This window comes from Dreissena polymorpha, chromosome 16, assembly GCF_020536995.1.
Source record: "Dreissena polymorpha isolate Duluth1 chromosome 16, UMN_Dpol_1.0, whole genome shotgun sequence".
Classification (NCBI taxonomy): Eukaryota; Metazoa; Mollusca; class Bivalvia; order Myida; family Dreissenidae; genus Dreissena; species Dreissena polymorpha.
This window is the reverse complement of record NC_068370.1, coordinates 40,193,704-40,217,374: the sequence shown is the minus strand read 5'-3', so window position 1 is coordinate 40,217,374 and position 23,671 is coordinate 40,193,704. Positions and strand designations below refer to the sequence as shown.

General features: G+C 33.3%; 2 protein-coding genes across 2 annotated transcripts; one reads left to right on the top strand and one right to left on the bottom strand.

The window, feature by feature from the left end:
- Window positions 1-11,318: 11,318 nt before the first annotated feature.
- Window positions 11,319-22,760, top strand: LOC127862859 (putative nuclease HARBI1). The gene is made up of 6 exons (XM_052402115.1): window positions 11,319-11,978; window positions 13,167-13,279; window positions 13,535-13,646; window positions 13,956-14,188; window positions 19,560-20,636; window positions 21,407-22,760. Exons 1-5 carry the CDS (start codon window positions 11,558-11,560, stop codon window positions 19,581-19,583), a joined length of 903 nt encoding a protein of 300 aa, XP_052258075.1. The 5' UTR covers window positions 11,319-11,557; the 3' UTR covers window positions 19,584-20,636; window positions 21,407-22,760.
- On the bottom strand, window positions 14,390-20,390 carry LOC127862860 (myb-related transcription factor, partner of profilin-like). The gene is made up of 8 exons (XM_052402116.1): window positions 20,151-20,390; window positions 19,515-19,579; window positions 18,355-18,498; window positions 17,660-17,719; window positions 17,036-17,077; window positions 15,664-15,699; window positions 15,196-15,237; window positions 14,390-14,980 (listed from the first exon to the last, which is right to left on the bottom strand). Exons 1-8 carry the CDS (start codon window positions 20,345-20,347, stop codon window positions 14,733-14,735), a joined length of 834 nt encoding a protein of 277 aa, XP_052258076.1. The 5' UTR covers window positions 20,348-20,390; the 3' UTR covers window positions 14,390-14,732.
- Window positions 22,761-23,671: the final 911 nt, after the last annotated feature.

The following is a 23,671-nucleotide window of genomic DNA, read 5'->3' as shown; positions in this document are numbered from 1 at the left end:
ACATGGGCTTTGTCATACGACATTTTTAATTAAGCAGCATACTCTTCAGCTGTTTCCCCACATTTTTGATTTCTATGACTTAATTGTACCCAAATGTTTTAGAGGTTTCAACTATCCTGAATCTGTTTGAGAGTTCTTTGCATACAGATTTGTAATCTGACCTAGTGTCACGGTTCAATTGACCTGAAACATATTCACCAGCTATTCCCTGTATTCTAGGTAATATTTCATCTAATTTTTCATCAAGTGTCCATCTTTGCCTTTTTGCAACATCCTCAAATCTGTTAAATCAAACATTCCATGATTCTTTGCAGGTGAAGGGAGGTCATTTCGGATGTTTGTTTCCCCTGTTAACATGCATTGATGATTTACACATAAGATTATCTGGGTCATCAATACTATCACGATCAGTATCACTCTCACTGTATGCCAACCTGTGACTTTGAAGTCTGTTTTGCCTATGCGAGTCAAGAGATTTATTTCTATTATTTTGCAAATCTAGATTTTTTAAAGCATTTGTTAACTCCTGGGTTACATGTAATACAGAATTCTCTAGGCTTGCAACTTTTGCCTCAATGTTTGAAATACTTTGACTCATTGCTTTATTATCATGAGTGTCGCCAGCAATCATATGTAACTTTGAACTAGTCATACACTGTGACTGTCCATTATAAGAAGAACAACAATGTTCATCTGTGTTAATAATTTGTAATTCTTCACTATTTGAATGTTTAACATTCTGCCTCTCATTCCTCATTTGAATGTTATCATTTTCTTCACGAGCTCTATGTCGTGTTCACAGCATATCTCTGTCCATAGTTTAAAAAAATTGAGAACGGTTTAAAAAAAATATTTTCCAAATATAATTTATCCATTTATTCTAATGCAAATCCATTAAATCTGAACATTTAAATTCTGCAGAAATGATACAAAATTGGTAGCATGGATTTTTCGCTGCCACCAAAATATGTCACGACTCTGACTTTTGTGAAAGTAAAATATCTTCGGAAGCGGTAGCGAATCGTGTCAAGATAAATTTCTTTTAGTTAAGAAGTGAAAAATAAACACTTTTTATAAATTTTGTCAAACATATCATTTATTATTTTCATCATATCACACATTTATGTCAATGATAACATTACATGAGAAAAGGTAGAGTTATAAGTTAATAATTATGTTAAAATTCTGCAAGTTTACTGTTAAAATTCTGCAAGTTTTCTGTTATAATTCTGCAACTTTTTCTGTTATATTTGTATGTTATTTCTTTTTCTTATGAGGTTGTTAATTACAAACCATCAACTTTTAAAGCTTTTGTCTTTCTTTTATTCTCATATTCTTGCGTTACCATCTACCGACCCAACCATTCTGGTTAGAGTGATTCAAACTCAGAACTCACGGCCTTTTATACTCTATTATGTTACCTCAGAATTCTGCTAAGTATTAGAATGTCAAAACGTGAACAGCAGAAGACTGACAGAATCACCAATAATTTTGGATTTTTCAATGAAAATATAACATTTCAATATGTATTAACAATATAATATATAATACTACATAAATTACCTGCATATTTGCTATTTTAAATGCAAATAGTATTTTAAAACAATAAAAATTAATACAGTATAAAAACAGTTGACAGCAGATTGTTTACGTAATAGTGACGTCATTCTCAGCTACAACGCCACCTAAGGTTAAATAACTCTAAGTGAACATGTGTACAATAACTTTACAAAAATCTGGATTTAAACTCAAACAATCGCGTAGCTGGTAATCCAGGTAAATTTTCAAGTCTGTTATCATAAGAGTCTCATACAATACTATAGCTTAACTGCAGACAGCATTCGAAACGTAGGTTAAATATCAAACAGTAAATAAACATAACCCCACCCACTAAGGTATACATGTGTTACATTATCACAAATGAATGTAAAATATCACAAAATATGCGCTAGGAACATCTCTAAATGCTCGTAGAATTTTCAATATCGATCGCGAACGTGCCCAATGCCAAAGCTTTGACCAACATAAAGAATATTTATGCTTATTTCTTGTATAATTTTTGCTAACAAACCGATAGTTTCAACAAGTAATGCACACAATAGTTGCAAAAAAGAGATCCACATACAAATTTATCGAATCTAATTCACAAGAAAACTTGTTCAGCTGTAATCCGAATAATTACGGGAATGTACCTTCCGGGCCTCAATGAGTTTCCTGACAGCGTCCTGGTTGTTGGAGAGTACAGAGAGCAGCTCCTGCTTTTTCTCGTGCCATGCCTGGACAATGGTCTCAACTACCTACACAACCATGTGCTTACAGGAACTGAAAAGGTTATAATATATAAAGACGGATGTGGATACCAGAATAGAAATGCTAAACTTCCTAAAGCACTATCAGCTTTCGCAAACGTAAACAGGTCGTTTTAGAACACAAATACCTAGAAAAGTGGCACACCCACATGCAATCTGACTCGATGCACAGTGTAATAGAAAGACCCTATTAGGAAACCCTTATACGGTCAGCACGTAAAACTGTGCCATATACTGTGAAGTACATTGCCTACACTTTTTTTTGTCTGAATATATTGAACAAAACGAGTATAAGTCGATACGTCCAGGAATAGGAGTCGGGTCAAAAACAGTAAGTGGTATACGGATACCACTGTACTCTGTAGATATCGGTGTTTAAATATTTATGATTAAATTGTACGTATCCCGCTGCGCGCTTTTTAATTATTTCTTCTTGGCGATTTTATCAATGAAGTATTGTTCCTCGCGATAATAACATTTTTTTATTTAGACTTTGTTAGTTAATGGCTTCGTATTTGAAAACAAAATCGCCTACAGTAAAAAATCTTAAAGATGTTTTTCAGCGACGAATCCCTATCAACCAGTGTACTTGCTGATATAAAATCAGCATTAAACAAAAAACAACACAAAACGCAGATACGATGAAAACATTCAAAGTAGAAATGTTATTTTTCCTGCAATGAGTGGAGAAAAGTGTAAGAGCGAAGATGCAAAAGAAATCTTGCAAAATACATGAGCGTACAACAGCGTTATATGACTGGCAAGCATCCAGGCTTTCTACTGCCTCTCCACACAAAACTAAGGCAAAAGTAGGGCAAGATTTTAGCAAAAAGTAGGGCAAAGTAGAGATTTTTACTGTTAAAAGGTAGGGCTAAATAAGAACAGTATTACCATTTTCAGCCGGAATTACCGTTAAATTAATACATATCCTAGTCCATCTGATGCTGAGAGAATGTATTGTTCTGTGCATCCTTGAAATACAGGCTTCTGCAATTTGTATTTCTCATTTAACATCAATTTACATAATGGAATACAATAATGAACATGACATTTAAAACATACACTGTTAATCCTATAAAGCAAAGTACAAAAGCCCTTAGTATTAAGCCTTTCCTCCATGAATATTTACCAAACTTCACCCACTATGAATATATATATAAGTATTCTTGTACAAGTACTAAAACAAAGAATGTTCTCACCACAGGCAATACTGAAGAATTATATTTTTATTATAATTGTATAAACAAACAGAGCCTTATTCCGTTTAATTCTATTCCGTTTGCAAATGTGTTAAAATGAGTATGCATGGAGTAAAGGGTTAAGTAAAATTAGTTTCAAAGCATACATGTAAGTAAGTGTAAGAGCTTAACAGATTCTACATAAGCAGGAGTATTGGCATGTTCCATTGTGTGTTGTATCCATGATCATAAGCAGTTAAAAAACATAATTGATTGCACGGTAACATTTAAGGTAAAAGTATGCAAAACACCACAAGCTCAGCATTTAATATACCAACAAGACTTTTGCCAAGCAATATATGTCCCCAACCGGCTCAACCATTGTCGGATTATATATATATATATATATATATATATGTATATATATATATATATATATATATATATTATATATATATATATATATATATATATATATATATATATATATATATATATATTTATATATGGAGAAAGATATGCCTGAACAACCAGATACACAGACATACAATATATATATATATTTGTTGCCATAGCAACCAGAATATTTGACGTAGGAACAAAATGAAATGACGTGCATAATGGCCCCGTTTCATAAACAATTCTTAAGTTTTACGTAAGTATTATGCGATAAATACTTACGAACGTTCTTACGCCAATACGTATGAACGTTTCATAAACACGTTCGCAGACTTAAGAATTCTTACGAATTAAACGAGCGTTAAACCAGTCTGCGATCTTCAAACGGAGGTTGTAAAACACTCTGAAGTTAGTTGGCGCGCTATGTCAGACGATTGTTAGATAAGATGGCCGCCCGAGCATCAAACTGGTGCGAAGAGATTGAGGTGTTGATTGATCAATGTTCGGGAAAATCGCTCGGCGAGATGAATGCGGTATTCTGGAATAGAGTAACTGAGAGGTTTGTTGTTGACATATCCAAAACCATATTATAGATTTTTGAAATATCATATTATCATGATCATATTTTTATTTGAGTCATTTTGACTTCATATTAGGTTAATAGTTAATTGTGTGTTTATATTAAATACTAGAAATTAAAGATCAGCATTTAATACAATTCATTTAATAAAGTATTTTTGTATTTTTTCTGAGTGATAAATGTTTATTTACATTCAGAGTAAACAGCGTAGGAACGTGTGTGAGACCACCGAAGAAGGTGAAGAAGAAGTGGTCAGATATAAAAGTAATAAAACATTTTTAGTTAAAGACGAATTTACGATCATTGTAATCCGTATAACAATCTTTAAATGAAATAAAAGCGATATGTATGAACGTTGAAATTTAATTAAATTATTACAGTCCGCAACAAAAACAATGGCTATCAAGTCTGTGGTAGTGCAGACTGGGGGAGGGCCGCCACCAAAGCCCTTGTCGGCCTTACAGGAAAAGGTATTTGTGTATTTGAGTTCATTGTAATTATATATCTGTAATTTTCTGTTTGAAATGTGTTTGTTTTTCTCCAAGACCGTAATAATGTTGGCCGTTTTAACCGTTTTGAATAGTCTCCAAGTCGGCCATATTTGTTATTTTGACAGTTGAGTCTCGACATATGGAAATATTATTCTTCTGAAAGAATATGCAGTTTTCAGCCACACACTGTTCAGTTAAACTTTAGAGAGCTCAACTTGTACAGTTGGTATGATCTATCGTATTTTCACCGTAAGTGTTCACACTTTGGTGTATATCAAAGATCACAGGCGGAAGTAACGTAACGTACCCTGGATTGAACACATGGAGACTTTTCAAACGCATCACTTAATCATATCAATATAGCTCCCTTATTTTTTAACGGCTTGTGTTGAAATTTGGACCGAGAATAATTCAACACATATCTGATAATGCCTGAAAGTTTGAATAAAATTGAAAAATAATTATATGTACAACTTAACAAATTTAAAACGTCACTTCAAAAGTAAAATTCGCAAACTTGTATAGCGTTAAATAACAACAATATAAAAAAGTAAAACGCATAAACTTACATGTCTCAATAACATGCCAACTTAGCCATTTCGCTCCTGAATATTCATACGAGCCATTGTGGCTTTTCTTTAATTGATGTTATGTTTTTATTGGGTAAAAACTTGCCTATAATTATGACATTGAAATTAAATTGGAATAATATGTATGTCGCCTTTAACTACACTTGGTGATTTTCCTAACTCAACACTTTAAAAACCTACATATCTCAGTAATGGGTAATATTTTTTATTTAAAATTGCACTTGTGTCCATTTAAATACAATATATGCAAGCAAATGCTAAAATCATTCATCCGTTACTATGGTATGCTTCAGCAACAAGGGAAAGGTAGACTATTAAATGCAAAGTGAGCGATTGCGCTCCTGAATATTCATATGAGCTTTATTGTTTTGTAAATTATTTTTTTGTTTTCCTTTTGTAAGAACACGCCTAAAAAATTAAACTGAAATAAAACTAGAATTAAATCGCGTTTCAAAATTTTCACATGCAAAAATAAGGAACCACACCTACCCCACGTTCTACAGCGTCCAATCAACATGAATGATAATATTGTGAGCTTGCATAGAATGCAGTAAAATGATCGTATGTAAAATTTTAAATCAATATCTTTACTCATAACAGATATGTTCACGTTTGAAAAATTCCTTATTGAAGATTGATACATTATGAGGAAACAATTTGGTACCTCAATGATTTGCGTACAAAAAAAATGTGTAAGTAATTTTCAGGTCCTGTCTGTACTCCTAGACTGCATCACAATGGGTATCACTGGGGGCGTTCACACATTCCTCACAATAGGTAAAATTTCCAAATGTTCTGTACATTTTTATTACCCCAGATTGAATGATCAGGGGGTATATTGTTTTTAACCTGTCTGTCTGTGATTGACTCATTTTAAGTGTTTGTCTGTCCCAAAACTTTAACCTTGCTCATAAAATGAAAACTTGTGGGTCTATGTTCTTTAAAAATCACATGTACGTGCATCTCATTGAGATCTACAATCAGACATGGTTTGAGGTCACTAGGTCAAAGGTCATTGTCACTGTTACCTTTACATTCAAAATTAGTAAATGTGTCTTAAATAGCTGCCATGCAGCTTCAAAGCGCAGTGGGGAGCATTGTGTTTCACAAACACAGCTCTTGTTTTTTTTAATTCCACAGCAACATTGGAAAATAGTACAATTTTTTTTTTTTTATATAAATAAAATATATTGATCTAAATGTCTTACTTGTTGCATTTTAATTCATAAATCGATATTAAAATAATTACATAACACGTGAAAGTTGTAGTTGTCTTCATTGATTAATCAATTGATATTAGTAAATACCTAACAGAGCCTAATGCATCATTTTTTTTCTATGCAAACTTATATCAAAATGCACATTAAAAATTTAGAAATTTAAAGCGGGTATATACGATCTTGTCAAATATTTATTAATTAATATAAAATGTGTAAAAACTTATTATACATATATTTCAATATAAACTAAAATAAAAGTTAAGAAGAACATGTGTCGAAAAATGCTAAATAAGCCAGATATTTAATTCTGAAATCGAAAAAGGCTGTACAGCCGAATTCGCCAGCATGTATATCATGCATGTACGATGTGAATCTAAATTTAGTTTAACGGTTCATTTGAAATTCCTGCAGCGATATCGATTCATACGACACACGAACACTTACTAAAAAGACGAATGCATCGATTATTGTAGGAAAATAATTACGAATTATCTTCGTCACAATCGGCTCGGGGCGCTAATTTGTATTTGCTGTATTTTATGAAATTCGTCTTAAATGTATCATTTTTCTTGCATATTGTGTGTTATTATAACATATTTGTATCAATATTTTACAATTCAGCACATTTAAAAATCGTATATACCCGCTTTAAGGAATTATTTATCAACTGAATGTAAGAAAAAACAAAAATAAACACTCATTTCTTTTAAATTTTGTATTAGTAAACGATTATAATTCCAGCTATTGCAAATTATTGACACAAAACTCCCATAATAAAATAAAATACCACATAGGTGATTTAAGTTACAGCTTGTCCTGAAAATGCACAATGGGAAAATGATTTGCTATTATTGTTTTGACTAACACTTTTTTTCATTTCTCACAAACATACATAGCCTACAACTAAACATATTTAACAAAAATTGTTAGCACACATTGCGGGAACCAACTATGGAAACATATAGCATGTTTGAATTTACATTATGGAAAAATAATACATGATAGATACAAAACATCCATGTGGTATTATGTTAACGCGCCATTAGAAAACCAGCACAAATGACATCGACGACGTCATGGCAAATCGTCATTTTCATTACGTCATAATTTTTTGCGAAAAATGTATTTGTATTTGTGCGTGAGATATTTGTGTACACATGTGTTTGATTTCGTTTGAAAATTAAAAACTTATGGAATGGATGCCGAACTTGAGGTAAGAGCCTTAACACTATATTATATATTTATTTATATTATGTTTTCACACAATCGTCACTGACTACTTTTTGGACATTATTTATTTAAACCTGATTAAGAAACACGTATTGTTTTGCACTGGATCATTGAATGAAAGAAACTTTGGTTGGTCGTATAATTATAGTGTCGGACAATAACTAACTATTACGATATTTTGAAAACAGTATTTAGTGTGTAATATGAGTTGTCGTTTGAAAATTGTATGTAAGTTTATCTCATATTTAAAGCATCTTAAATGGGTGTTTACAATAATATTAAAAAAGCATGTGACTTCTATCTACTAGCCATTATAATTAAAATCTAAAGTTTAAGAAGCAATAATGGACATATTAATAAGCATTTCTGTGTGGATATTCAAAATGATATTTTTTCAACATACCGTATGGATAGAATTTAGATAGTAGTTACAATACTCCTTAACGTAATGCAGAGTGAATAGCGCAGTCGGTATAGCAGTAGTCTGAACACGTTTTGGATTGATCTAAGCATTGGTTCGAATCGTTGAATTTCCTACATATTTTATGTGTTAGTATGTGCATTTAAAAGAATACAATCATTATTTAATTGCCACTTCATTGTTGCTTTAAATATACCGATATATATAAAGTATCGATTGATTAACGCGTATTTAAATATTTCAGGATTTGGAATGTATCATCTCAGAACACTTCAATGGTCGTACCCCGGCGAGTAACTCCGTTATCATGGCGAAGACATGCAGCGACGGTGAAAAAACCTCTTTGTGTTAATTGAAGAACCCAGGTTTCCTCTTCACGAACACCGGCCGTCTATTGCAGCTGCTCGCTCCTGAATTATCTGCAGCACGCCACGGCGCGACTACTTGCGTGATTACGTGCGACCTCTATTGTCAGCTCGGGCCAGGAAGGCTTCGCGTGTTAGACAGAATGTTACATCTTTACTGTTCCAACTTCGCTAAGATTTTATTTAACCTGTAATTGTAAATTTATTATGGATTCTGTACGTTTGTTTGTACATGTATAACTAAAATATATCAACATCACGATTTTATTTAAATTATCAAGCAACCTACGGTATTTATTTTCGTGATGAAAAACATTAATTAATATTTACACATTATATGACATAACCAAACAGTAACACATTTATATTATAAAAAGTAGACTCACTGCCTTAAACAAGCTCATTAAAAGTTATTAAATTAAGAAAAAATACTTTTGTTGTGTTATATTGTTTTATCTTCAAACAAGAGCACCGCCTTGCGGGTGCAGACCGCTCATCTATTTTCTTTTTAAAGGTGAAGGGACTCTCATTTTCAATCACAAAGGAGGGAGGAGTGGAGTGAAGAGGGGTGTATAGTGTGGGGTTGTGGACATTTATTACATTATCTTCCAAAAAAGCGAAAAAAAAAAAAAAAAAAAAAAATCGGGGGGGGGGGGTATAGTGTGAGGGTGTGGTGATAATTTGTGAGATGATCTTAAAAAAAAAAAATAAATAAAAAAAAAAAAAAATTTGGGGGGGGGGGTGGGGTGGGGGGGTGGGGTGGGGGTATAGTGTGAGGGTGTGGTGGTCATTTGTGAGATGATCTTAAAAAAAAAAAAAAAAAAAAAAAAAAAAAAAAAAAAAATTAGGGGGGGGGGGGGAGGGGGGGGGAGGGCACGGGGGATGGTTTGGGTGAAGTCTATTGTGGTATGTCAGGTAAGAGTAGTTTCATCATAGTATCAATCAAATCTAATCATAAATAAAGAAGTTATGGCAATTTTAGCAAAATTTAATAATTTGACCTTGAGAGTCAAGGTCATTCAAAGGTCAAAGTAAAATTCAAGTTGCCAGGTACAGTAACCTCATGATAGCATGTAAGTATTTGAAGTTTGAAAGCAATAGCCTTGATACTTCGAGTGGATCGAAACACAAAATTTAACCATATATTAAAAGTTACTAAGTCAAAAAAGGGCCATAATTCCGTAACAATGACAACCAGAGTTATGCAACTTGTCCTTTTACTGTACCCTTATGATAGTTTGTGAGTGTTCCAAGTATGAAAGCAATATCTATGATACTTTAGGGGTAAAGTGACCAAAACATAAATCTTAACCAAATTTTCAATTTTCTAAGTATAAAGGGCCCATAATTCCGTCCAAATGCCAGTCAGAGTTACATAACTTTGCCTGCACCGTCCCCTTATGATAGTTCATAAATCTTGCAAGTATGAAAGCAATAGCTTTGATACTGTAGGAATAAAGTGGACCTAAACACAAAACTTAATCAAATTTTCAATTTTCTAAGTATAAAAAGGGCACATAATTCTGTCAAAATGCCAGTCAGAGTTACATTACTTTGCCTGCACAGTCCCCTTATGATAGTTAGTAAGTGTTGCAAGTATGAACGCAATAGCTTTGATGCTTAAGGAATAAAATGGACCTAAACACAAAACTTAACCAAAATTGTCAATTTTCTAAGTATAAAAAGGGCACATAATTCTGTCAAAATGCATGCCAGAGTTATCTAACTTTGCCTGCCCAGTCCCCTCATGATAGTAAGTAAGTGTACCAAGTTTGAATGCAATAGCATTGATACTTACTGAGAAAAGTGGAACTAAACGCAAAACTTAACCAAAATTTTCAATTTTTTAAGTATAAAAAGGGCACATAATTCTGTCAAAATGCACGCCAGAGTTATCTAACTTTGCCTGCCTAGTCCCCTCATGATAGTAAGTAAGTGTACCAAGTTTGAATGCAATAGCATTGATACTTTCTGAGAAAAGTGGACCTAAACGCAAAACTTAACCGGACGCCAACGCCAACGCCGACGCCGACGCCAAGGTGATGACAATAGCTCATATTTTTTTTTCAAAAAATAGATGAGCTAATAAAAAAAAATACACATACAAAACACACCTGTTTTATGGTCATATGTGTGTTTGTACGTTTTTTGTTTCTTTAGATAAACCTGGAGGTTTCTTCGAAGATTCAGACAGTGAATCCTGTTCACCAATCTCGGAAGATTAGAAATTATGCATTATTATGGCACAAAAATACTTAAATAATGTATCGATCACTGATCAATCAATGTTAGTATTGGCAATGATACATTTCTTCATAACAATCGCTGATCAATTAATGTTAATATTGACAAACAATGATACATTTCTTCAATCTATGTGTTGTCTATTTAGATTATTTTAACTAAATTTATTGAAACTATTTCTTAAGCTTTCTATGAATGAATTGCACTTTGCTAAAACATTGCTTAAATATATATATATAGTTATATTCCAAAATGTATGTATACATTTGTATAGCTTTTCGAAAACTAAATTGCTTTCTTATTTCCAGGAGCCGTATTCACCAATATCCGTAAGTCTATTTTTTTAGACTTACGCTAAGTTTCAGACTCAGACTCAGACTCAGTTTAAAAAAAGTTAATTCACGAAACTGAAATCATCCCAGTTTTAGACTCAGACTCATAAGCCTGAGTCTAAAATTCTGAGTCTACTATTTGTAGACTTACGTACGTGTAGTCGCGACGTAACGTTCTAAGCACGTAGCTAAACCAACATGGCCGCTGCCCATAGGAATCTACGTCGGTGTAGAAATAATCGGCGCTTGCGCGTAGAGAGAGTGTTTTTAGATCGTACAAATCCGCTGGAAATATACAGAGATGTCGAACTTTACAAGCGGTTTCGATTTACGAGAGACACTCTCCAATTCATATGCGAAATTTGCTTTGACGTAGAGAGACACACAAATAGAAGTTTGCCGATCCCAGTGGCACTATCGGTGTGCACCTACCTGCGGTACGTTGCTAGCGGGGACCTGCAGCTCACCGTGGCTGACAGCACTGGTCTGTCACAGGCTACAGTTTGTAGGGTCTGTGCACAGGTCAGTGCTATATTGGCCGCAAAAGTGTCGGACTTCGTCAAGTTCCCGACTGGAATAGACGCCGCCCGTGTGAAGCAAGGGCTTGGAGCCATAGCCGGTATGTGAAGGAAAAAAAACATTTTAGTGGTCATCCATTCAGTTAGCTAGCGTCCTGTTTTTGTTTACAAACATTTATATTTATAGCCTCCAACGCTATTGATATTTTAAAGTTTCAATTCTTTCAAATGAACTAGATTTATGCATGTTTTAATCCCATTTTACTGTATCCTTAAATTTTTCAATTAATTGACATAACACAACATGCGAATTTTGTTATAATATGAAATATTACACAATTTATAGTTTGATTTAAAGACTACTTACAATCTATTTTAAGATTGTGTGTATTCAATTCACTTAACTTTCGAATACTAAACGTTAATAATTTCCAATAATTATTGGAAATGTTATAGCGCAGTTGGTACAGCGTCAGATCTACATTGTTCACAAGTTCCTCTTTTGGTAGTTCGCTCCCCGCGGCGGTTTATATTTTTTTATATGATTGTTCGTATATATTTATAATATTAAATGATTGAGCAATGGTTTTTAATGCAAACGCTAATTATGGTTAGAGGTTCTTGGAAATTAAGTAAAAATCGTGTATTCAACGATTGATTGCATGTTTTCAAAACTCATGTTGTTTGTCAGTGTTAAAATGCCCACACATTTAAGTATGATATAACCAAATATAACTGGGAGATTGTGGCAAGCAAGGATAGCGTTTTGTTGAACAATGTCCAAATTTAATCTTAAACCCCCCCCCCCCCCCACATGTTGTAAGTTTTGGTTTTTATTGTTGTTAAACTTAATTATGAGTATAATTTATATTATTTTGGACCATTTTGTCGCGAGTCAGTCGGTTCGTAAATAAGTCAGTCGTAAGTGGTTTCAGTTAGACTGTATTTTCTGCGAAAGTTTTGACTGTGCTTTAATGGATCGAAATGACAATAATTTCATTAAATAAATAAATAGTAATTTTATAAATTAATTTTTATTTTCTGTTTAAGCATTTTACCTCGAAATTTCTGAATAAATAAATATTGAAACCGGAACTTTAGTTACTGATGCTCGCTTGGTCATTGTCGGCTCGGGTACTACTTACATGTACCCCGAGTATACTTACATTACCGTACCAGGGAAATTTAACGCTAAATCGGTCGTTGTCGGCTATTTTTTAAATTGATTTCATTTACATTTATGTCAAAGTTCATTTTTTAACATTAATTTTAATAAAAACAAATTTCAGGTTTCCCTAATGCGCTTGGATGCATAGACTGCACGCACATAAACATAAAGAAACCAAATGAAAATGTAGAAGATTTCATTGGACGGAAAGGGATCCCGACCATTAACGTACAGGTGCAGTACACATCAAGATAATGCATTAAAGTCGTTAAACTTCGATATTCAAAGTTGAACGTCACGGTCATGGCATTTGTTAACTTGATTTAGGTATTTTCTGTTTGGTTATGTATAATATAGTTATTTTTGTGATTTAAAATTGTCAATTAAAAAATATCATGAGATAAAAAGTACTTGTTTCTATTGAAAATAATGTAAGGTCCGGTCCCCTGGATGCGATAGTCGAATTCGTATGCATTTATTTTGTTTCAGGCGATCTGTGATGCAGACTACAAGATAACAAGTTTCACAGCGAACTGGCCGGGAAGAACACACGACGCAAGGATATGGAGGAATTGTGAACTCCGGAACCAGTTTGAAAACGGTCAGCTTTTAAACATTCGCCCCGTTTCTTTTCGCATATATGTTTTATGAAATCATATTACATAGAAAGTTAGTCTGGTAGTGTACATATTGTGCAAATAAGGACAACGAACGAGGCTTGTCGAGTGCTAAGCATGTCTATTATTTTCTATATTAAAGAAGTTTCGTTCAGGCGTTGAAGCCAATGGACTAGCTAAAAGATGTGCCGTATATGCGTACTGTATTATTGTGTGATGTTCCGTGTCGTAGTCAAGTATATCGATTTAACTTTAATGATAGTAATTAACCCGTCTTAATCTATTTAATACAGGACAGCATGCTGGCCTACTCATCGGAGACAGCGGGTATGGTTGTTCTCGCTATTTGCTGACACCCTATTTACGACCAGTGAACCAGTCCGAAGACAGATTCAACAGGTCACTCTGTAGAACAAGAGTGATGATTGAACAGACATTCGGGATGTTAAAGAACCGATTCGGAATATTGGGACGCAAGATCCGCGCAACACCAACAAGGGCTGTACAGCACATTAGTGCATGCATCGTTCTGCACAATATTGGAATTGCGCGCAACGACTCAGTCGAGATCCCTGAAATTGATGCCTATGAAGCAGCACAACCTGTAGCCAATCCGCCTGACAATGTGGACGGACGCGCTATGCGGCATTTCATTACTGAAACATGTTTCAGTAGATTGTAAGAAAGGAAAGAAACTGAAGATGAACTAAATATGCTTATTGCATAATTAGCTATTCATTTTCCTTTTATTACCTGTAAATGTATTTTTTGCAGTCATACTGTTTAAGAAACACTATACATGTAAAATGTGTAACATTCTCCTTTTCAAAGTACCTTCATACATTATATGAAAACTGTTCAAGGGGTGTATCGAATGTGTTTCATGATATACAGATAAATATTTAACCAAAACAAGTTTGCAATATTTTTAATCAAACAGCCTCGAAGAGGGGCATAATAAATAAATGACGTGAGTCAATCAATCATTTAATAATAATAAAATCCTTACACTTTTTTTTTAACTTTTTAACTTTACAAACAACTTTTTACGCCTTAAGTCAAATCGAATTCTATAAGTTACCTAACACCTTTGCATTGTAATACATGGTCTTAGACTGTAGATAAATGGCATAATTTTCCTCGTTTTTGATTTTTAACTTAACAAGTTGCTTTTCCAGTATAATTTTCTCAATTTCATGATTTAGTTTCTCAATTTCTATGTTAATTTTCTTAATGTCTACTCGCAGATCTTCAGACGTTAGGCAGTCGATGCTGCTCTCAGTTATGGTGCGCCTCTTGTCCGACTTCTTTGAGAATGCTGTAAATGATATAGGATTTTAAACATGATGTTACATTGTCATGCATTTTCACTGTTCATAAGATATTGTTTGATGTTTTTTTTTAATTTTGACTTGTTGACTGCAATGTTTTCATAAGTTAAAAGTTATTGATATTTAAATTGTTTCATGACTTACTAAAGTTTGAACATCATTTAATCAATCTCTTAAATCTATATTTATATGAAAATCTTACATTCCTTTCTTTTCAGTCCACGTTCGACTGGTTCAGTGCGTCCTGTGTAAATGATAAAAATATGTGTATGTTGAATGATGAAATTAAATACAACTATGTAATCGTTACAATTAGAGTTATTGTGGTATAAAGTTTTTTTACTGAAAATAAACCCCACCTCTCCGCCACCAATCAAACTAACATGCGCCGGCAGCGAAGTTCGAACCAGGGTCGCCTAGATGAGAAGCGAGTGTGCCAACCACTGCGCTAGCCGGACAGCCTATAATGAAGTTACGTTTTCAAATGGAATAACGCTCGTAACATTAATTTTTATATAAGGCTAGGACAATGGTTGTAAGGTGACCACACAGACGAACAGACAGATTGATTAACATAGGGCGCTTTCTTTGCGGAATGAGGAAGTTGTATTTTATTTACAGGTTATTGCAACATGTTTGACTGAGCAATTGTATGTACACTGTAACACACCTTCCTTTTCTCCATGTTCTTTACCGTCGTTTTCCACTGAAACACAACATGAACAATGTTATTCAAATCACAAGAGGGCTACGATGGTTCTATAACGCTAACTTGACTCATGTTTTTTTCTACAGACAGATACTCTATTCCTTACCGTATCAGAGATTTTTTTTCATTATTAACGTGTTAGCACACATTTACCCCTGAATGGGATATAATTGAAACATGAACGGGCGACTGACGGACGGACGAATTTGGCGGGCTATCACGAACATGAAAATCTCATATTTTCAGTCATGAAGACAAATTAAAAACAAGAGCACCGCCTTGCGGGTGCAGACCGCTCATCTATTTTCTTTTTAAAGGTGAAGGGACTCTCATTTTCAATCACAAAGGAGGGAGGAGTGGAGTGAAGAGGGGTGTATAGTGTGGGGTTGTGGACATTTATTACATTATCTTCCAAAAAGCGAAAAAAAAAAAAGCGCGGGGGGGGGGGGGGGTTTGGGGGGCGATGGGGGGGGGGGGGGGGGGGGGTTTGGGTGCGATAGTTGGACGGTATTTCAAACATAACCGTTTTAAAAAAAATGGGGGGGGGTATAGTGTGAGGGTGTGGTGGTAATTTGTGAGATGATCTTAAAAAAATTAAAAAAAAAAAAAAAAAAAAAATTGTGGGTGGTGGGGTGGGGGGGTATAAAAGTATTCTAAGTATAAAAAGGGCACATAATTCTGTCAAAATGCCAGTCAGAGTTACATTACTTTGCCTGCACAGTCCCCTTATGATAGTTAGTAAGTGCTGCAAGTATGAAAGCAATAGCTTTGATGCTTTAGGAATGAAATCAACCTAAACACAAAACTTAACCAAAATTGTCAATTTTCTAAGTATAAAAAGGGCACATAATTCTGTCAAAATGCATGCCAGAGTTATCTAACTTTGCCTGCCCAGTCCCCTCATGATAGTAAGTAAGTGTACCAAGTTTGAATGCAATAGCATTGATACTTACTGAGAAAAGTGGAACTAAACGCAAAACTTAACCAAAATTTTCAATTTTTTAAGTATAAAAAGGGCACATAATTTTGTCAAAATGCACGCCAGAGTTATCTAACTTTGCCTGCCCAGTCCACTCATGATAGTAAGTAATTGTACCAAGTTTGAATGCAATAGCATTGATACTTTCTGAGAAAAGTGGACCTAAACGCAAAACTTAACCGGACGCCGACGCCGACGCCAAGGTGATGACAATAGCTCATAATTTTTTTTCAAAAAATAGATGAGCTAATAAAGTTATGATTATTCATTTTTTTGAAATAAATGTATTTAAATTCTGGTGTAATTTAGTAATGAAATAATGCAATGCATTAAAAAGAAAATGTTATAACTTACAATCGTTTTTGTTCTCCAGTTGTGTGTCCACGGTCATTTGTTCTGAAATTATACATAATACAAATGATTAATCCTAGTTCATGACTACATTCATTAAAAATTACAATACAGAAATAGCAGATGGCTGTTCCTATAATTATCGTTTTTTACTAAACTAAGAAAGTATGCAATTGCAAGTTTTATCAAGCAAATTTGTTGAATTGATATTCCCCGCCAATATGCTTCTGGACACAAAAGTGTTACATTTTACACTCAGCTAAAAAAGCATACACTTATTCTCATTAATAATATTTGTACAGTTACAACTATGCATAGATTTGATGCATCTGTGACAACAGTAAATGCAAAGATTATTTAATATGGACAAAATAATGATGTTATTATTTGTTGATAAAGAAAACAGTTATTGCAGCATTGTGTGTTATTTGTTGTTAATAATAAGGAACAAGATGAATTTTTTTGTATTTTATCGCTGCTGTTGTTTTTTAAATTTGATTTAAAGTAATAACAGTTTATAATACAAACAATGATAAATTATTGAATGCACGGATTTAAATAGAAGCGTAATCTGCAATTAATGTTATGTACATGTATGGTTTGGTATATGGTGATTTTTTAATGTACCTTTCTGTTCCGGATTGCTCCCGGTTGCCAGTGCCCAAATCCTTGTCTGTGATGCAACAACTAAAAAAACATATATATGATCAATAAAAAGATATAATAAGTTGATTATTATGTTTAATTGTGTTGTTACTTTAGGTGTGGCATTAAATGACAATGCATTTTGTTACAAAAAAGTGGATTTATTATTTCAAAGAGTCGCTTTAACAGTCAGCTCAGTGAACATGTTACAAAATACTGGCTACCGGTATATATCACCAACTCAGAATATATAAAATGCTACAAAATATTAATAAATTATTAATAATGATAGCCAAAGATACATCATTTCAATACAGTCATACACAGTTATTGCAATACTATGTAGTATATAAATTATGAAAAATCTACTTGTTTAAGGCTTTGAAAATAAAATAAAAATATTAAATAATAATAATCATATATAAACAGAGTCAGACACATAGACTCAGAACTCTTCCCAAACATATCTCAGATATCAAACAAACTCAGCCCTTGCAGCCTAAAATGGTTGACACTTTGACGTATAAGAGATAAACAAACGGACGGAAGGACGGACAGAAGGACGGACGTACCACGCAAAAACAATATCCCTCCGCCTTTGGCAGGATAATAATTACTGTCCATTACTTAACTTCATTTTTAAATAATAACTTCATTTTTAAATAATAAATGGTTACCGTCTGAGTCTACACCCCCTGTTAGGCCCTGAACAACAGGGTGGCCTTGCATCGTGGAGGCAAGCACCTCCTCCGACGATGTTAATTGAACTGCATCGCCACCGCCTGTTGTTGGGTGCCTCATTTCTCCGACCTTTTTTATGTCTACATTGGAAGAAGTTAGTAACGGATAGGTTAACAGTTAATTGCAAAATACTTTTATTTACGTTTATTAATGTTAAAAGCCTATCATTGTTCAGTCGATTCATGTTGTTGTTGACCTGTGTCAATATTAACAACTGTTTCTTTTTTGGAAAGCAAAACAAGGTCATGTTATGTATGCACCAAATTGATGTGTACCATATACAATAAGCATGAAAGCTGCAACTTGTGATTTAGTGAATAATGTACATGTGGTGAACTTGTGACACATATTCAGGAATATGGGGATTGTCTCAAAATACATAAAAACTCAATTGAAGATGTCCAATACACAGGTGGTTAGCGTGTGGCTATGATATTTATTAGTAAAAACATCATTTCAAATGTAAAATAATCAAATTATTTTGAAAAGTTGAGTTCTCTGAATACATATTTTTCACTATGAAATTTATTTATAACAAGGTAATCAACTCAAAATAACCCGAATATAGGGTGCATCCCTTTTAACAGCCATTACTTCATCAAATATGCAGCGATTTTTATGAACTTAGTCTAATTGAACGCAGAAATAATTTACCTTTCTGGAAATGTGCATATCTTTCAATATTTTTCACAAATGCTGGGTAAAATTTTAAGAAATAACACCATACACATGTAATCCGATAAAGACCTAAGCGATCCAGTAATGACTGAATCCGTGTACCATGAAATTCGCACTGTAAACTAATATACTTTATGGAGAAGTTTAATTAATAATCATATGAATAATTAAGTGTCAGATCTTTTTACCACATTTTTTCAATTACAAAAAGAATATTAATATTTATGTTACATTTAACAATAAAAGTCGATTTTTAAAAATATTCATTATGATTTTATCACATAGAAAATGCATATTAGGTTCAACATGTAGTAATATTGAAACAAACTGCAAGTTTCATGTATTAATACTTTTTCAACAAATTAAATACACAAACATGAGATGAAAGCATAAAAAAAATAAATTTATGACAACTTACACCGAGCTTTTGAATTTTGGAATTTCTTCCGGCACTGTTCGCCAGTTCTTGCGACTCCGAATTCTCTAAAAATTTCAATAAATACAATGGTATGTGTGTAGATATTATAGTAAATACATTAGTAGTGCACACTACACTTCATGTTTACCATCATGGCTGTTGATTAGTTAAATATACACGAGATACAGGGTATTAGAAATCGATGTAAACTTGTAGTAAATGAAAAGTTCATTAAGAAATGTGAAGATTGTTTACGGGTACGAATAAAACACACATGGGTACGGATCTAACAGGGTACGAGATGAAAAGTAAAACAATAGCCCTTCTTAAATGGTACATTTATCCGTGATTGCACAAATATTCATTATTAATACTAAAATAATAATTCACGTGTGCAAATTTAGGAAACAAAGAACGTGCAACTGCACCATACTCATAACATGTGTTTGAAACTAAAACACATTTCACAATCACATCCGAAATCCGTAAGTACAATTTGTTGAGTGGTTATGCCCCTTATTTACATAGTGTATTATGCGGCGCTATCAAAAACGCTATCGGTAGCAAATCCAATCATATGCTATTAAATATAATATAAAAATATAAGGCAGATAACAAAAATAACATTTAACTTACAATGACAACCTGCTCCCAATCTCGTCCCATTTCTTTCTTCTGAGTACCGAAATTTTTTCCGCTCCTATCCCCTTATAATCGCCGAATAGAAGGTTCCAGTGGTCCCGAACCAGCGCATTCAACACAATTTCTGCTGGCTCGGTCCAATCTGGAGCCTTCTGACGCTTCATAACATTTTCCTCAGACAAACACTCCATCTTATAATATAATTTGTATCAGAAATGTCTTCTGCAATTTATGACACTATTTGGCGCGTTTTCTCTACTAGAGTGCTCGCTTAGACGTGACGTCAGAAAAAAAATCAATCTTATTGAAGTCTATTTCCAAACGCGTTCGTGAATACGAATCCTGAGTCTGTCTTTAGTAAGTCTAAGTCTGAGTCAAAGTCTGAGCTTGAGTCCAAGTTTGAGTTTATTATTGATGAATACGGCTCCAGAACAAAAAGCACAGACACCGTAATGAAAAGGGTCAACAAGAAAAGGAAATGTATGTATCATTTTTTATTGAAAAAAAAACAACAAGATATACTCATAACATTATTGTAATGATGTTTGTTTATTAATAACTAAAATAACTTCCTATAATTTTCAACTTGCATACTTGAATCATAGTATATTAAATTGATATTTTGGAAAATAACAACATTACAGGTATTGCATATCATCTGATGTGCGAAAATGGCATTAGAAGTAATTTCATGATAATTTCACCACCAATGTGACTGTGCTTGGGACGCACACATGATAATTGTCTTTGAAGTCCAGGGCTCTGCCAAATAGAGCTTTGCGATCATACATTTTTAGAATAATGACAGTGTCTATGAATTATTACATACACATGTCCTTGCATGTGTAAAAATTGGCTTTACAAATTTATTTTGTGCTTTCCGATGGTTTATAGAGAAATATCAGTGAATTAAAATTGATAATTTCACTGTTTCAAATAGTGAAAATTATCAGTGAAAATTATTGATAATTTTCACTGTTTACTGTGAAATGATGTCATTTTTTCTAAATGACAATATTATTCCAGGGAAAATCTGTTGTTAAAATCTTTATCAATGTATATAAACAGAGAAAAAAAGCATATAGTAAAAAGAAAATTTGTTGAATTTGGTGGAATATCGATTTTAATTCACTCGTGATCATATAACATATATATATTTTCTATGATCACTCAACGTCGTGAATTAAAATCGATAATCCACCAAATCCAACAAATATCCTCAATGTGAATAATATACATGTGTATTTCAGGTGACTGCCATGATGAACTTCTGGCAATTGAGCGAAGGAAATTGGAATTATTGGAAGAACTAGTTCATTTAAAAAGAGTCACTCCGTTTTCAAAAGCTTAAGCATTCAACTACAAATGTATTTGAATATTAGCTCGACTATTAATGAAATGGTCAGGGCTGCACTTCTCACCAAAATGTTGGCGTCTGAATATTGTTCAGGTGAAAGTCATTTTTATGCCCCCATTCGAAGAAAGATACTATATTGTTTTGCACATGTCTGACGGTTGGTCTGTCCGTCTGTCCACCAGATGATATCCGTATGATAACTCAAGAACAATTATGCTTAATATCATGAAACTTTATAGGTACATTGATCATGACTGGCAGATGACCTGCATTGATTTTCAGGTCACTAGGTCAAAGGTAAATGTCACAGTGACTAGAAACAGTAAAATGGTTTTTTGATGATAACTCAAGAATGCTTACGCATAGGATCATGAATCTTCATAGGTACATTGATCATGACTGGCAGATAACCCCTTTTGATTTTCAGGTCACTAGGTTTATGGTCAAGGTCACAGTGAATTGAAACAGTAAAATTGTTTCCGGATGATAGCTCAATAATGCTTCGCCTAGGATCATGAACCTTCATAGGTACATTGATATTATTACTGGCTGATGACCATTTATATTTTGCAGGTCAAGGTCACAGTGACTCAAAACATTAAAATGGTTTCCGGGTGATAACTCAAAAATACTTAGGCATAGGATCATTTAACTTCAAAGGTACATTTATCATGACTAAATGATGACTCCTGATTTTCAGGTCACTAGGTTAACGGTCAAGTTCACAGTGACAAAAAATGTATATACACAATAGCACTAACTACAACCGACAGCCCAGATTTAGGGCATGCATGTTATACAAATAGCCCTAATGTTTTCAGGTGACAACAGAAATCAAAGATGATCAATAGTCGAGCCCGCTGTGATATACAGCTTTTGTTAAGTTTATGTGTTACATTCCTTTAAACCTTTTAATATTATAATTTATATTTCTAAACATTGATAATTTTTCCTTATATAAAACCAACAAGATGAACATGATGAAAAATAGACAAAATATGTTTATTTTTGATCGAACCTATTGGTCAATATCGATGTATGCACCTCAATAAATGAGATCAACAAAGCTGATGTCATTTATTGATGTGCATGCAACCATATTGAACAATAGTCAGTTTATTAAATTATAATTATTATCATAATTTTATCACAGTATATAAATGTAAAAGAATGCTTCATAAGTTATCAACAGATTATACAATGAAATGACTGATTATACAATGAACTGAATAAAAGTGATTTCGTTATCTAAATCATTGTTCTTTCCAAATAATAATAGTGTAGGGGATGGAATAGATGTGTCAAATCAAATTGTTACAAAATCAAAGGGAAATAAGGGCAGACAAATACGAATTAATTAAAAAAAATTGTATCAATCATTGTGTATACACTTAAGTATTTTGTTTCTCAAATGTGCCCACACTTTATGGGTGTAAAGTATTGTTACATGTTGACAACTTTTAAAATCGATCAATTATCAGCTGTCTAGCCTGTTGTGCATTCACATCTATTCCATCTCCTACAATATTATCATCAATTTCATCATTCTCTGTGTCGTTCACCTGTGGAACTGCAACATTGAACTGCACACAAAGATTGTGCAGTCTCATGCAGGCCACAACAACTTTTGCAGCTCGTTGAGATTGAAATGGGAGGCATCCCCCCGACTTGTGAAGGCATCTTTAAAAGCAAGCAACACAAACGCATTTTCATGTTGCCAATTACATTTTCTACCACTAATTTATTGTATTCAATTAAAAAAGTCATTTGATTTTATCAATTTAGGGATTGAAATATTTGATTCTTAAAAGGCAAAAATACCAAATATTATGTAAACAACTAAATATAGTAACATAAACCTATATAGGAAGGTTTTTTATATTGAAAATATTTAAGCAAAAACCCAAAAAAGTACACAAGCTTTCATTTGGTGTATGTATCATTGCAATATGGATATAACAATAACTGATTGACATCAGTTGTTAAATAGATGGATGATTTAGAAAACAAAAAAATATCATCAAGTAGATAAAGTATATATACAGATAATTAACAATGGCATCAATCAACTTTTTTTCAAAAGTAATAAAATAATACCTAAATCTGGATTTAAGGATTCCAAAGGCCCGTTCTACCACCACCCTGCCACGCCTATGAG